The sequence below is a fragment of the Callionymus lyra genome, chromosome 6, assembly GCF_982586985.1.
Source record: "Callionymus lyra chromosome 6, fCalLyr1.hap1.1, whole genome shotgun sequence".
NCBI lineage: Eukaryota > Metazoa > Chordata > Actinopteri > Syngnathiformes > Callionymidae > Callionymus > Callionymus lyra.
In genome coordinates, this window is record NC_141823.1 from 23,248,651 (window position 1) to 23,266,241 (window position 17,591).

Sequence of the window (17,591 nt, forward strand, 5' to 3'; positions counted from 1 at the left end):
AGATTAAACCTATGAAATGTTGTGAAGCCACATCATCACGGAGACGTGCCGATTGTCCATCAAAAGCTATGCAACGTTTGCAAATGGGCTTTTATTTTGAAAATCTATTGGATGCGCTTTACCTTTATCCCTCATTTCTTACCTTAATGATCCTTTGGACACAAGTCCCACAATGTGACTCTGATAAAATAGAAAACGATCCTATTCTGGTGTATTTCAATTTGTTCTATTTTCCTGGCAGCGCAGTTTATGACTTCAAACTGACATGTAGTAATACTGTGAATATGTTCTTCAGTATATGCAATTATTTTTATACTAAAGTTCTTCAATTTGTTTGTGTACTTCATCTAGCAATAATCTGTATTCACTCTACAATACACTAATCAACTCTACAAATAGTTTTTGTATCTCTTAAATTGACTTTATCACCCGGATTGAAGGATATTTCTGTTCATATTTGATTACGAACAATACTGACAAAAACACATATTTTAGGATTATTGAGCTATTTTCTTTGTGCGTGTCAAAGATGATGAAGCGTTTTGATGTGACAATTCAAAAAAAGCTATTTTTATGATTCATGTCATTCAGTTTGTTGCGTTAATAAATTTGGACTCTAACTCTTTCTCAGTATTTTTTCAAACAATGCCACAAATCACATTAATGGCAGAAGCACTTTGTTACTGAATGTTATTCAGCAGTACTGATGCACACAACTTTTGGCAAAATATAAGTTTTTTTTTTTTTTGCATTTAGATTGATTTCAAGTAAAGGTGCTTTTGTTTTCCGTGTCTGTATGGTTCACAAGAGGAAAGACATTGAGAAGACATGGCAGTGTTTTTAAATGTCCTTTCCAATTACAACTCTGCAATCACATGGGTATGCATCCTCGCAGGTCTAGGCATGCATGTGTTCTTTGTGTGTGTGTGTGTGTGCAGGAGCAGACATTAATAGTGTTTCCTATTCGATGACACCGTAGTCTTCCCGGACTGGTCTTCAAATTACGGGAAGATATTTTGCACCACAAGTCATTGAAGTGTGAGGCACAAGATGTGACGCAGAAGATGGTGGTGATGGGTAAAAAAAAAACACACACTTTTTTTATGTAGGTTTTCTTCAAATCACTGAGGAAAGCTTTTGATATGTGACATGCGTCAGTGTCTCAACATTCAATTTAGATTTTTTTTTTGGGAAGCCTATGTGACGATGACATGAGTAAAGGGAGTCAAAAGATTTTTTTTGTTCAACATTCTGTGTTAATTCAGTTTTGGACTCTCATTTAGCTAGTTACATCTTGAGCCAACAAAACATATTTACAGCTCTCGTGGACCACATGAAATCCTTTGGCACCTGGACCGCGAGTTTGCAACATGACATATTGAATTAATGCATAAGTTGATTAAAAAAAACATCTGAGATTATCTTATTTCATAAAGAATCACAGTCAATTTGTAAACAGATTTATTTCTGACCATGACATTTTAATGTCATGGTCAGAAAAATAAAAGCATGGAGGTAAATATGTGTTAAGAAAAACCTAGAAATGTTTACAACAGTTCAATAATAACAATTACTGTAGTTTATCTGGTTCTTACCGAACTATCAGAGGAGCACGATCGCCGCTCACACTTTTCTATGACAAAATGTTAATTAGAATGATGAAATGTATTGAAATTGAGCTCATCTGTGAGTCTAGAATTATAACCAGCAGTACATATTGCAGCGTCGTTGCTACATCTTATTCCCGTTATTGTCACATGATCGTATTCTCTGGATCATTAAAGATGATTTATCGGCAACCCAAGTAATCAAGCAAATATTTATGCTACGATATATATTAAGAACGTCTTTTCTTTAGGCTGCTCTTAGACATTGCATTTATCTGCATCTATAGGTTGTTTATATCCACTGGTGATATAGTCATGTGACCTTGACTTTCTTGAAGGCACTAGTAAATCAAATGTATTAATATAGTAGAATTAAATATAAGATTTAATTAACAACGCGACCTTGAAATCTTTGCCGGGTTCTTTACTACGACATCTGGCAACCTTTCAAATGATGTCCCTGCCCTGCATCTCATATCTTATCTTACTCTTGGCTTTTCTTCATCTCGCCCCAGTCGCAGCAATAAAATTTACAAGCTGAGCCGGACGCACTTTGTTGCTGAAGGCGGCAACCAAAGCTGATAAGAGGAGATAACCTTGGAACCTTTAACATCGGGTCTCTCCGCCTCCTCAATCAGTAAGGGATGGCTTTTCTGATCACGCGCATAAACATTCAGCTCTTTGGGAAAGTGCCGAAGGTTGTGAAGGAGTGAATGTTTGCGGCCGTGGAAGAGGTGGAGAGGAGACGGATCCCTGTTTTTTTTCGCTCGTGGATGTGAAAAATTGAAAGCAAGTGATGCTGTTTGGTTGAGACTTCCACAAGGTTCCGACTCCTCTCCCGTCGTCTCACGGATGACTGTCAGGGATTTAACACAAGCACACTTTGAAACGCTATCCGTGGTGTGAAGGAGCCTAGAACATCTCAAGAATCTCCCATCAGAAGTGTCAAGGAACACTTTGAAAGTCGGGAGCGTCAACGGTTAAAAAGCTTATTCAAGATTTTGTATTTTAATGCCCGTCATGTTTGAATTTTCCTGCTAAGACGTTAGACTTGTCGTCCAGTTTGTTCGATCAAAAGACAGGCTAACATAGCCACCAATATTGACCTTATTTTAAGCTTGTCTCTCTTAACAGTGTCCAACACTTTGTGAATATCTGTGATGGAAAATACACAACACTAGAACATTCACATACTGTGAATATATCAAGTGATTAGACAGTTGTGTAGTGTTGAATCATTTATTGAATGTGACTATGATTTTTTTTGATAAATTAATCTTAGAGTGTCTTTACACTCTTATGTTAAAGCAAAATTCAAATTCATTTTCTACTCACCCTCAGGTCGACTAAGAGTTAGGATTATTCTGTCATCTGTTCCTTTTTAGAGTAATAGACAAAAATGTATGTTCATTTAAATTGAGCCACTGGTGCTCAACTGTAGTCGTCTTCATCTTCGTCCAAAAAGACACTAAAAAACCTCAAAATACTGCTCGTCTGTAATGTGCGTCCGTCATAGACTATTTAAAGTTTTTTGGAACAATACCTTATTTGAAGGATTCAATACAAGATAACATTAAAATGAACATACATTTTTGTCTATAACTCTAAAAAGGATCTTATTACTCTGAAAAATATCCCAACTCTTTGTCGACATTAGGGTGAGTAGAAAATGAGTGAGTACTTTAATAAATGAAAGAATAAAAAGTACAGTTTCTTTGTCTCCCCAGAATTTTGGCGGAACTTTAATGAATGAAATATAAAAGGTACAGTTTCTTTGTTTCTCCAGAATTTTGGCTGAACTTTAATGAATGAAATATAAAAGGTACAGTTTCTTTGTTTCTCCAGAATTTTGGCCGAACTTTAATGAATGAAATATAAAAGGTACAGTTTCTTTGTTTCTCCAGAATTTTGGCCGAACTTTAATGAATGAAATATAAAAGGTACAGTTTCTTTTTCTCTCCAGAATTTCAGGTAAACTTTACTAAATGAAAGAATAAAAGGTACAGTTTCTTTGTCTCCCCAGAATTTTGGGTGAACTTTACTAAATGAAAGAATAAAAGGTACAGTTTCCTAGTTCAGTTCTTACCTTAACTCACCCTTCTTAAAAGAAACACCTTAGCCTAATTCTCTCCCAAGTCTATCGATATACACTCACTCTCACATCAAAGTGGGAAATAAAAAGATTCCCCCCCTCTGTCCTTGAAACCACTGCCTGAAGCTCTGACCAACCAGGAAGCACACGGGACGGCAGGGGTTTCACCATTCCCAAATGAGGAACTGACAAGATTAGAAGCCTGTTCCCTTTCCCTCCGTAAGTCTGTTTGTCTCTCCAGGCTCCTTCTGTCGGCCCCCGACCAGGAAACCTTCAGACTGGAGTCTCTTCATTTTAATCCTCGACTTTCTCATTTATTTCCCACCATGTGGTGGAATATCTTCCCTGGCTCAGTCCCTCTACGACGCTCTCTTTCTCCTTCGCCTCCACATCGCCTGGTTGTCCAGAGATATTTGCATAATCCTCCCACTTTTTTCCTCATTCTCTCCTCGTCTCTTTGAGACGCTCTTTCTTCACCTCTCGTCCGCCTCTCCTTAAATATTTACTCTTGTAAATGAGACAAGCACACTTGTTCACACAGTCGAGAGGCAATGATTAGACCCTGATTGACGGAACACGGAACGGACAAAAGCACTTGTTGGTCCGAGAGCCGACATTACCATCTTTGGCATCCTTGTAACGGCCTGTTTGAACAGGTTTTACATGTTAATTCGACGAGGGACAACACTTGTGTCTATACTTCTAATGAATACTTTCACCTTCTAAGTTGAGTCTTTGATGGTTAGTTAGTTTTTAATCTATATTTTCTTGTTCATAAATGTATATTTCTGCCGCAGCGAGCGGCGCGTTCAAGGAGTCGGACATGTTTGAAATGACTAATTGACTCTGTTCAAGGATTTCTGAATAATGAATGCTCGACAGGAATGCTCGACTCAAACGCTCTGATATTTCGCCACAATATGACAGCTTCTTCTTGAAGCGGAGGAGAAATGTTCTAAAGTGGAGCGAGTTGGCCGTCGCTCGGAATACATTCACTACAGGTTGTCAAACGTTTGGTGTTTGGCCAAACAAGCGGGGAGAGGCTTGAAATGTGAACAGATAAAGATGAGTGAGTCAGACTGCTGCTTAATATAGATCAGTCTGGCTTTTATCGTAAAATCAATAATTGCTGTGGCATTGTCCATGTCAAGTAGCTCGGCTTTTACTCATTTGATTTCTCTGTCCCCGTTATAAAATATGAAAAGAGACTCTTTTTTACTACCTGTTAAAAATAACGGTTTGTAGACATAACTCTAGGCTCAGTGTTCTCTAAAAAACACATTTATTTTGCTAAATAATCAGGTTTGCGAGCAAAAATGCACAATTAAACAATATTTTCCAATGTATTTATTAGTCTCTTCCGTATAATTTTTTTTTATAAACAAACAAGATTTGTTTCACAGCCTCCATCTCATTCAAATATTGTTACTTCATTACGAATAACTATACCTCAATGTGGATGAAATGAATTCATTTGGAATAAAAAATAATCCTAATAAAGAGGGAATCTTATATCTTAAAGTTATTTTCCTTTTCAAAGTTATGTTATTTAAATGAATAACAATTCAATTACAAACAATCATAACTACAACAAGTAATTGTGCACAATTCTATTCCTAACATAAGAATGATTGCTTAAATAAATAGAATAAAAATAATAAGAAAATTAATTTTATTTATTTTCTTAATTGTATTGCTAAACATGGTTTTTGTTCTTTTAAATTTAATTATTGTTCATTTAAATCTCATTGAGTCATCATTATACAATTTTATTGTTATGTATACGCCTGTACACATCAAACATTTGATTTATTCTATCATAGACATACAGTTATGTTGCTACTTCATTAATACTTACATTTTGTGCAATTTTACGCTGTAATTCAAAGTTATCGAGGAGCAGACCAACTGTGTTGTCCTTGGTTATAAAATATATAATAATAATAAAAATACATGTTTAATATTGGCGTTATACTTAATGTTTTAAGAAGTTAGATACAATATGTTTTTTTCTCAAGTACTTGTGATTTATTGTAAGTTTACTGAAGATGATAAAAAACAATAATCAATCTGCCAAAGTAAAAGAATAGCTTTAATAATGCAGTACGATGCTGTCTTGGAGATAACAAAGAAGGTTTATTTACTGTTGGAGTTTAGGGAAGACGGAGAGAACCTTTCACACACTTGGCTGCAGGATCTTTTGCCAAAGAAAACTGCAGGCTGGTTTACTCTGTCACACTGAAATATGCAGCGACCACTCACCAGAGCTGCTGAGAATCAGATAAGCCGCCTTGGTTGGGATTGACTGAGAGGATAGCAGGGACCGAGTTTGACACAGAGATGGATGGGGGAGACACTGAGTGATGGTTTGAGACTGCTTTCTGCCCTGACTGCAGCCAAATGTGGGTGTTTGAAATGGGATGTTAGGATTTTTAACAACATATAAAGAGCATTGTTGTATTCTTACTGGAATAATGTTAGTTTTTGCATTTTATTGAATGCATTTTTTATCTTTTTATTGATTGGTTTTACAGCACAATATAAGAAATTGAATTTTAAATAGTCAGTTATTTATTTATCTTTAGACTTTAGTTGTCCATAGTAGCAAAGGCTTGTCCTTCCTACTCATTCATGGAACCAATGAGCATGGAATGAGAAATGAACGTGCTATGAACTAAGTTGTCAACCACTGATGTCCATGGAAAAGTATTCGGTTGCTCTCTGTGGATATAAATAAAGGCCAAATACAGATGCAAAACTTTGTTTGCAAACGTGTGACCTCCAATGATACTTTAATACTCTCTCAGAAGCTGAGTGATTCGAGCTTATGTCATATTAGTAGCAATTTCCTTTGTTAAATCACCACTAAACATGGATCATCTATGTCTTGTTATGAATCAGGTTTTAGTACTTCAGCTGAGGAGTGAAGCCCAATGCCAAGTATTACAAATTTCACAATCCTAAAATAAGGTTTTTCTATTTCTTTTGAATAGTTTAGCCAAAGATATTTGTCGAGGTTTTGGCCGCAGCCAGAGTTCTAATTCATACTTGTCACAGTGGGATTAGTATCAGGCATAAATAGGTTCAGATGACAGTAATTTGGAGGTGAGTGAACACGTGTTGGACAGAAAGAGGAAACCCTTCTATTGATGCCACTCACAGAATCTTGTGTGGGTTTTCTTCAGCCCGTCGGTGTGTCCTCTGCTACCTCGCACACTCTCTTTGACCGGTCCCCCATTTTCATCCGTTGACTCTGTGTGTGAAGTGGTGTTTAGGCAGATATATTGGTCCCATTACAGCCACTTAATTCAGCTGCGCCACAGTAAATTGGAGGCCATTAACGGTGGCTGCTCAAGGCCACTCGGAGATGCTCACATACATCTTCTTAAAGACAACACGCCTGCACACCGACCCAGAAGAGCGACTCAAGCTTAGCCCGACCTCAGTTTCATCAGGTTTTCAGAACCACAGCGTCTTATGCAGGTGTTTAACAACCATCATTTTTTTATTAAAACTTACTTTTGCTCACTTTTATATCGTAAATAATTAAATAGAAACATTTTATACAGAATAGAACATTTCGCCTGTAAGTACTTCTTTTTTTTCTGTTATGCACGAGGGAAAACCTTTAAAGTGTATGACGGTCGGTAATAAAAAAAACCAAAAAGAAAAAGACAGCTACTCTATTCAGTGCTTTCCCCTTAAGAGCATCATTATCTGACGATACCTTCAGAGGGACGACGCATTCATACCTATATTATTTGAATTCAATTTATATAAATTGAATCACTAAAAGCCTTCTGCATGACATTATCAAACTTTCTCATCTTCCTCTTACATATCGAGTAGTTTCTGAATAATTTGATCTGTCGTTATTAATCCTACTCAGTTGAGCCAATCAGCACGCAGGATACTAGATGCTGTACTCTCGTGGCCGAATGGTATCAAGTGGATGGTGACACGAAAATAATGTAGGCTGCAGGTTCCTGCATAAGAATTACAAGTAGAATTTTCCGAGCCAGTCAGTCATTGGTTGGTCCGGTGAAATGGTATAATACTTAATAAACGTCTTATGTTTCATTTTTATTTTCTGATGATTAAGACAAAAGAACAAAAGACAATACACTTCAACAATAGAACTGCATCTGTTCAAAACAATAAATGCCTTCATGAAGACACTTTTTCTCAGTGTTGTCATCATTTTTACCATTGACTTTGCTGAGAAACCTTAATCAAACTATTGAAGCAATTCTACTATTCTGATATGAAGTGAAAAGTCAACAGATAAACGCAACATGACCTTTTGAGATGACCAGTTGATAGAGAGTAGTGATAAGAACGTACTGCATTTCAACCTTTACCCCAAAAGCTTTGATGAAACTTGGATGAAAAAAAGTCCTCCGAACTGTTTGTGTGTTTACTTGAAATCCAGCGAAATATTGCTTTAGAGCAGGGGTCCCCAATCACCGGTCCGTGGGTCATTAGGTACCGGGTTGCAGAGAAAGAAATAAAGATATTGCATAATCTCTGCTTTTTTTAATTATCCGAGTGACGCTATTTTATTTTGAATATTTACCGGATTCCCTTCTCGCATCTGGGTCACGTGATATGTCAGCGGTGTTATGGCGAGTAAAACATGCCATGCACTTTATACTCGTCTCATGGTGCATCGGTATTTTACCTGTATCATTTTGTTTTGAAGATATGTTTACACGTTACCATAGCGACCAGACAACATGCGGAAGAGCATGATAAAGACAACAGAGGGGCAGAGTTAATGTTACCTTCTGTTATGTTTTTGGCGTGATGTTACGAGTACGCTGTAAATAAAGTTGTAAAAGAGTTCACAGTGGGTTCAGGTGTTTAGGTATTATATTTAACACACAATAAACAGTTATACGATGATCATATCATTTTTTTATACTCTGCAGCGTCCTGCTCCAGTCATTGAAGGACACTTTCTACTACATATTTCACATTTATATTGAATGTTTTATACGTTTTTTTACTTGTAAAAAAGCTTTTGAAGAGACGTTAGCGTTTATGACGCTTGTTGTCATCATGTAGGAAGTGCCCGGACTGAAATGATACTTGCACCGGTCAGCGAAATCTTGTCTGAAATTAAACCGGTCCGTGGAGCAAAAAATATTGAGGTCCCCTGCTTTGGAGGACAAGATTTTCCAAAGATCGTCAGGTGGTCTTCTTCAGTCCAACATTTCTAAGTATGTTTATGGTAGATTTCCCCAAAGTCAAGAATAAACATGTCTCTATTAGACGTGAGGGCAGAGGATGCAAGTGTATTTTATAATTAATGGAGCGCAGCAGGAGCACAGCCCATTATATCCTGCACTAGTGAAATAATAAACCGTCTCCGAGGCGGGTGTACTGTGGCATAATTCTGTCTGCGCCCTGAGTTTTTCTACTTAGAAAATTACCTGAATCATCACTTTTATTATTAGTTTGAGCAGATTCAGCATGCGAGTACTTCAGGGTTTCACAGTTGGTGCAGGAGTGAGAGGGAGAAAGTGTGTGTGGGTGAAAATCATTATTAAATGATTCCTGGAATGCTCTGAATGACACACAGTGGACAAATAAAAGGTTAGCCGGGCTCTGGTGAGTGGCTTAATTAAAGTGTGTGCCTGTCCATGCCTTGTGTCCGTGTGGGTGTGTGTGGGTGTGTGTGTGTGTGTTAGCCTCGAAGGAATGCAGAGGTAGTAAGCAAAGCTGAGCCGGGCAGATAAGAGTCTGATAAGCAGATCAAAGCGCCCTGAGACATCATCAACCTTTCTTTTACACTATGAGCTTTTCCAGGCTGATGATCTGGCCCTAAAGATAAAGGATACATCAAAAGAAGGAAATGAATAACAGGTTTTATTTTAACACATGACGCTAGTGTTTCAACACCACCGCTGAAGAGAAATGCTAATTGGCTTATCTTGCTTTTCTTATTGTTTTCTCTGTATAAGAATGACATGTCTTTTTTCAAATACAATGTTTTGAATAATATTCCAGGGGAACTTTGCGTGAAAATGTAACAACAGAACAATGTTTTTTTGTTGGAAAACACAATAATAGCCCTTCTAATTTTCTATTATATACAGCGACAGTACTTACCCTTTTCATTTATTTTCTCTGAAGAAAATATTTTTCATATCCACCCCTTCGTGGAATGAGTTTATTCTGGACATATGCATATTGACCTTCTCATGAGCCCGATTGTTTCATGTAAATATCAATAAACGGCACCTTCCTCTCCTGCTTGTTAGCCTAAAAAGGTGAAGAATTTGCTGACACCTGCATGATCAGAGATCTATCAAAGTGCTTCACCTGGCAAAAAGATGGTGCAGGTGTCAACCTCTGACCTGCTTTTACGCTCGGTTGTGGAAGCAATGACTGAAACTATTGGATGTAAATATTTATTGAAATATTTTAAGCAAGTAAATGCTATTACTCCAATAATAATAATATTATTCAAATGAACACCTTTAAGGTCCAGTTCACGAAGAATTTTGTAAAGTCAAACACTCTAAAAACACTAAAAATAAGAATGTAAACAGAACAGTTAATGGAAGTTTTAGGCAATAAAACGGTGCAAGAGAGCTGTTTACATAAAAGCAGGTAAAATAAAACTATTGGAGCATAATAAAAGTATGACAGTTTCTGTGTCTGTAGTTCAAAGCTGCACAAAATGTGATCGCTTGTGGATCATCATTTATTTGGGAATACATGAACAAACTGTGGAAAAACAATCGCTGTAAGCAGTTGCTGCAACAATTGATTGAAAAACACTTGCTATGCTACTTTATCAGGTGTTAATTTGAATTTATAAGTTGAATAATATGTGATTTGAGCCTTATGTACTCAAATATTTGTTTAGTATCTTGTTTTTCAAGCAGACTTTTATGGTTGTGTAACATGTATACGTTATAGCCTGGAGCAAGACTGCGATAATTATAAAAGGTTATGAATCATGGATTCAATACACACTTTTAATTAATAATTTCGATCTAAGAAGTTCACCAGAAGGTGAAGAGAAGAAAAAGATCAATCCAAACCGGGCTCTTTTTAAACATCTCTCTTTGTGTCCCTCCGTGAATCATGTAATATCCATGTGAGGGTATCTGGGTCAATGGGGCTTTACTTCCCAGGAGGCCAGTGCCACACCCAACACTCTAATTCACTCCGCAAGTGGCGACTCGTCCGCCTCGGTGGCAAACCTGCAGTGTGATGTCATGTATTTTTCATGTAGTCTGGGTCTCCCAGTCAATATTTCATATTCGGTATCGACAGGGTCACTGAAGGACTTGCTGCTCCTCTTGCCTTCCGCTGCGCTCCATCTATCGCTCTCTGGTCTATAATGAAATCAGCTCTGTCTGTGGATGACAAAGGGCCAGTCATTCAGCCTCTGCTTCGATTGCGAGGAGCTGCACTTAGAGGGGATATGAAGTTAAGCAGGAATGCGCTTCGCTCAGTCGGTCCTACTGTCGCTTGGACCGAGGAGGTGGGACAGTGTCGGACCGGAGTTGGATTGGCCGAGAGGAAGAATACAAATTATTGTTGATTCTCAAACCTTGAGAAAGGGAAATATTTGGAACCCACGCCCCTTATTAATTAAGATAAGACCAATTTCTAAGATGCTTTATTGGAGGAAATAGTATATTCTTAACTAGGGCTGTCAACGTCTAGCAGGTAAATGGTTACACACAAGTACAAACATTTTATTTTTTTCTTAAGTTTTAGTTTTTTCTACTTATAAAGGGTCTAAAATGTTCTAAAAGTACTGAATTAATAGTGCAGCTTCATTGTATTACCGTAGTATTGCTCGGTGAGGTGTATTACTGTAATACTATGGAGCCTTACTGTGAAGTTTCATACTTCACCAAATTTTTGAGTGTAGACACCATAAAATCCGATAAAGGTCTGTAACTGAAACTAAAATGCAGTTAATGAAGCTTGATATTTACCTGTTATTGGCTATAATATAGTATCCATTTTAAGTGGGTCTACAAGAGTACAGATTTGTGTCTGATAACTACCGGAAGGGGTTTGCTATAATGGGATTAGGATGTGTTATAATGGTAATACCAAGCCTCGACTACAAAAGTGAATTGGAAACGTTGACACCTATAACTATATAATAACTCCATGGCATAACAAGCGGTCCAGGGCTACATTTGAATTTTTTCAATTTTCTTCATAATTAAAATTCAGCATTTTTTCCGTCGCTGGTGTATTCAAGCAGAATACTTTTGTCTTCACTTGCATTTAAAAATATGCATGTTGATGGATTGTCAGCTGAAACCCATACGGACTATCTGTTATTTCTGGGAAACAAGATCCTTCTGGAAAAATTCAACACGGGTGGATTTTTTGGACGATATGCTACCGCTGCCACATGTCTAACACACGGTTCAACGGTGGGAGCACCGTTACTTACAACCTCATCCCGACATCGTGTATCAATCGTCGACCTCCAGCAATATCTGCTGTAACGTTCAATTTGTCCCAAATTGTGGTTTGTGTCCAAATAGCTTAGAATCTGAGCGAGATCTCAGGAGGCTGAGCCGTACTTGATGTCTGGATACGTGAACATCTGTTAAACATCAGAGTCCAGCACGGGTGGTAGACTCTTCCAGAACTGACATGTTCACCGTTTGTTCCCATCAATTCCTTGAGTATTAAGCAGTTGCTAAGATGTCAGTATTCAAGACACCGAAGCATCTTAGCTAAGTAACTACAGTATGTATACTTTACACTACTACATATTATGTATGTATATAAACAGTCTCTATTAGACTAATCGACTTTTCTCTTTTAAAAGCTCAACGTTTCCGTCTTTATAGTTCTTGCCGTCGATGTTGACGGAGTTCCTCTTGTTTGTTCGCAGTGCTTCCCACATGCTCACCGCTGGACTTCCACTGCGACAACGGCAAATGCATCCGACGATCCTGGGTCTGTGACGGAGACAACGACTGCGAGGACGACTCCGATGAGCAGGACTGTCGTAAGTTCCCTTCCCCTTGCCACTCTGTCGGTCAGGAGTCACATGATCGCGAGCGCAAATAAACTTGACCTTGTTTGTGACAGAGGACAGATGCTCTGCCTTTACTGGTTCTACGACGGCAAGATTTACAGTCCGGGTTGTGATCGCATTCTTACAACTCACTTTGTGAATTAGATTTGGGACATTACCATTTTATATTTGCGGTCTGGATTGTGCTGCTTAATGCACTGAAATGGTCTCACATTTATTTTTTAAAATGCAAATGCGTTTAAGTAAATAGGAAAATGCCGTTTCTTAAGCTCTAATATTAGTGGTATTGTTATTATTTATGTTTTATGTTGGTATTGCAAAGACTCTTTAGAAAGTAGTTCATCTTGAAGACACAAAAAGAAATAAATAATTAAGTTAAAAAAGAACTTAATTCTTACTTGGCAAGTTGAAAAAGTTTATTGCCCTAAATAATTGTCGGTGCTTGAGCTCACTAGAGCCGGTCTCTCGTTGTACTAAAGTGGTAATTGGTGGTAAAACGGATGGTAGCAACATGTGACAATTAGTACCAGCCAGTGTAATTAACCCTTAATTATCGCTTTAAAGGCAGTTTAATCCTGTTAAAGAAGGTAGATTTGTTTTTGAGGTTCCGAGTCATTTTGAATGCAAATAATCTTCGATTTTTAAAGCTGAACCTCTGAACTATTCAAGTGTTCACGTCGAAGGGAAAGAGACACATTAGACTATAATTGTATTGCAAAAACTTACGTTTAACATGAACATGGTTGGAATTAAAAGTATTGTTCATATTATTTAATTATGACTTTAATAAAAATATACAGTATTTCTTTTTAAATAATACATTGTTTTTTAATCTTTTAATTGACTAAAATCTGCTATTCTATTTCCAGACTAATATCTAAAGATGCGGCAAACTTTTTAAATGTATTCTATTAATGTGTATAATGCAAATTTTCATAATTTTTATCTTGCATTAGTATCAGATGAACAACTGAAGGAAGAAAATGCGATATAATTTGCGACTTATCCTCCTTCATCATTAAACTACAAAAAATGTGATTCATACTGATAAGGATAGTGTTATGTGCTTTAATGCTCAAACACAATTGATTGCAGGTGCTGTGAAAATATTTTTTGACATTCCTCTCACGAAAATACTTCCTTGTTAACCCTGTAAATCCAGCAGCACGGACAGGTTCTTTTAGAGTAACTTCCCACTTCCAATCTCTCACTTTTTCTTTGTTGCCCACCCAAGCACATGGGAGGGGAGGCTGATGATGGGGGGTCTGTCTGCTGTCACCTATGAATTTTTCATCCGCTGGAAGAGTAAAATTCCCTTCTCCCCGCCATTCTCCAAAACTAGTTATTATTTCATGCGTTTCTCTTCATTTCGCCTCGCACTGTTTTCTTTTCTTTCTTTGGGGGGTCTGGATTAAATATTTAGAGGCAGGGGTCCTCGCTTGCTGGACCTGATACTCTTGTCAGATTTTCCAACCAACTCAGATTGAGGTGCTTCTCACAGCGAGTCGACGGCGATGGAAGTTTTTTTGACGTTGACCCTATATTTGGAACAGTTCAAAAACATGACACCACACACACATGCAGGAAGCCTCGGTAATGACTTTAACTGACCTCTTGGCCTTTGGTGTTTGGCAGCTGAGTGAATGATGGGTGTCTTGAGGGCTTGTTGACCTACGGCCTCACTTTGTTTACCTCCCTGATGAGAGTGGAGAAAGATTATTGAAGCACTGAAGTGGGAATCGATTATTTTAAATAATAAATTGAACCAGTATGTTGTGATTCTGGTGGATTAAATTAATAATGCCGACAAGCTACAGGGAGTTTTAGGTCAATTGTCTTAAATAATAAAGCATATATTCGTAACGTCATTGCTTTTGGATTATTTGAAAATGTTTTTAAAATTATTTTTCCTGAATAAAACAAAACAAGTAGGATTTTTATATTAGGAATCACCGCCGCCAAATGAAAAAAAACTCTGTCAAATTATACACTTGAAACATAGGTAGACTTTTAATCCCTATTATAATCTTAAGTAAAATGATACAACGTTTAGGTAAGAATGAGACAAAAAGATCAAGTAAAGTCTTGTCGAGGTTTAATGAATAATTTTGACATATTTATGTAATTATCATGTCTAGCCAAAAGGTTTATTTGCTTGTCTGTCGCCGGAGCAACAAAGCCCGATTTCACGAAAGCTTACGGAAGAGTGTTCCATCTGTCAAAGAAATCTCAAATGAATGGTCGATTTCAACGCAGCTGCATTTATTTATGAATAGAAGTGGAGTAAATAGTTTTTTCTGGGGCCAGGTTTTTGGCGATTGATCTAAAATATGAGTAAATGCTAGTTTCCTTGGGCAAACAGTAATACTATGTTATTACAGTGGTCAAGGATGCAAACAAGTGTGCGCCACTTTAGAGGGCGGAACTCTGTGAAAAAAAAAAAACACGAGACAGAATTAGCCAAGCTGTCTTCTGGATCACTTTCTGCCTTTTTTTTATTTATATCTTCATGTTTGTCTCATCTGTTTTAAACACAAATTAAATGATAGTTTGTATCTGCTCGAGGCCTTTTCTCGATAAGATGTTTTATTTTGCTTCAGGCTGAGAGGGCAGGAATTTTGCTTCTGATTAATTTGAGCAAGATTAAAAAATACTTTAAGAAAATCCTCAAGCTGCAATCATCGGAGGTGGGAAAGTTTCTTTGATGAATTAGACGTTTGAACCTGAAGTGCAGCCAATGTCATAGTGCTGAAAGTTCAGAAGGGGAAGTCACATTTTGCTCTAAGTGCTTTGTCAGTGCTGCTGGCATTGATGGTGAATACCTCTTTGAACTGCCGCTTCAAGGTTAACCGTCCTGCCGAGCAATATTTCCCTCCGAGGAGCAGACTGGATTCTCAATCAAGTCATGAGTTTTTACTGGATGAAAGATGAGGAGGAAAATGTTATTTAAATCAGTCGGTGACTTATGATGAGCATTTATTAAACATGTTATCCAAAAATACTTAATAATAAATGTTTATTCCTATCAATAAATCTTTTCAACACATAAACAATAACGTTTCCCTCGCCTGCCAAAAAGTTCCAATACCTTTGACTAGTTTTAATCAGAGGAATTTTACTAGAAGAAAATAGTGGTTATACAAAATACCTTTTGATTCATGACAGACATATTATTGTCCATGAGTGTTTTGTCTTTTTAACCGTAATAAAATGTATTTCATACTGTTCGGTTTTAGCTAATTTTGTGAAAATCACAAATCACTGAATTGAACTTGAATACAAAGTGTTAACAGACTTTTGCTTCTTTGGGGCTCTTGGACTGACTATATAGTCTGGATTAAATCTTCTAAAGTTTGACATACTTGAATCTTGGGGGGGGATGGGATAAACACATGGAACATGATTGGAAAATTCCAATTCAGACACCATTTTTAACCATATTATTAATGTTTTTGTTTTTCAGTTTTCCCTTTGTGATTTTTAATACAAAGTAATGATATCACAACAATAAAAACTTCCTGCCCAGTTATAAAAGTGCATTAAAGCTTACTAAAGTCATACTGATCTTCAAAATAATAAAGGCAAATAAATAGTGTAGATTCTCTCTTTCAATCAGAACCTGAGTCATGAGTCTCGAAGCCTTGAGAGAGGTCCGGGGCAAAGTTCCGTCTAATGTTTTTGCAGCTGTAAATACAAATCTGTCCCTGTAGATCTGCTTTTAGCTTTTGTTGCATACTCAGTATTTGTCCTCTCAAACCTCCTTGTTTCTCTTTCCAGCTCCCAGGGAGTGCGAGGAGGATGAGTTTCACTGCCAGAACGGTTACTGTATCCGCAGCCTCTGGCACTGCGACGGGGACAACGATTGCGGGGACAACAGCGATGAGCAGTGTGGTGGGTTAAAAAAAAATAAAAATAAAAAATCATGCATGATCATATGTCTTGCATGAATCGGACCAAAAACATTTATTATAAATATTACTTTATATCCTTTCAGACATGCGGAAATGTTCAGACAAGGAGTTTCGCTGCACGGATGGCAGTTGCATCGCTGAACATTGGTACTGCGACGGAGACACGGACTGCAAGGACGGATCGGACGAGGAAAACTGCCGTAAGTGTCTTTTGTTGTGTGTTAAAAAAGATCCTCAGACGCGCTCAATAATGTTGCGTAGTGAAAACTTATGTCCCTGTGCAAATGTAGATTACAAGTGTTTCATTCGAGTGTGTGTACGTGTGTTATATCTGTTTCTTTATGCTCGTGCAGCCTCCGATGTTATGACAGCCACCTGCAGTGCTGAAGAGTTCCAGTGTGCGTACGGCCGCTGCATCCTGGACATCTACCACTGCGACGGAGACGACGACTGTGGGGATTGGTCGGACGAGTCTGACTGCTGTAAGAACGTCTTCTCTCGCACTACTAAACACTTTTTCTTTTTTTTATCGTCGCTTCACGTCAACCTCATTTTGTTCAAGACAGTGAATGAAAAAGAAAAAAAATCCTCATGCCTTGACAGCACGATTCCAGTGGAGCGGTGATGCATTTTGAACTCGGTTGCAGCTGCTGCCTCAAAGAAAGTGTCATTGAATAATTAATTTCCCTCTAACATTTTCCCTCGGCAGAAGACGTTGTATAGGGATTTAAAAGATGGTCAAGTTTATTCACAAGTTTCATTAACAAAAGTCAGCACGACCCTAAATTGCCTAATAAACAAGAATGTGTTTTTAAGTTTGTGAAAGTATGTGGAAAATACCACGTTTTATATTAAGTTAATTTGAACAAAAAAACACAATGTTAAGAAAAATGAATTAAATAATAAAATTTGTAATTAAATATGTAAATAAATTTAATATATTTTAC

At 37.4% G+C, this 17,591-nt stretch overlaps 1 protein-coding gene across 3 annotated transcripts in view; it reads left to right on the plus strand.

Moving 5' to 3' along the window:
- The window catches only part of lrp4 (low density lipoprotein receptor-related protein 4), a 77,608-nt gene that overhangs the window by 34,177 nt on the left and 25,840 nt on the right, over positions 1-17,591 (plus strand). For all 3 annotated transcript variants that reach the window (XM_087794320.1, XM_087794321.1, XM_087794322.1), the window contains exons 3-6: positions 12,587-12,703; positions 16,511-16,624; positions 16,728-16,844; positions 16,998-17,126. In XM_087794320.1, coding sequence (XP_087650446.1) covers positions 12,587-12,703; positions 16,511-16,624; positions 16,728-16,844; positions 16,998-17,126 — 477 coding nt within the window. The remainder of the gene's footprint in view (positions 1-12,586; positions 12,704-16,510; positions 16,625-16,727; positions 16,845-16,997; positions 17,127-17,591) is intronic.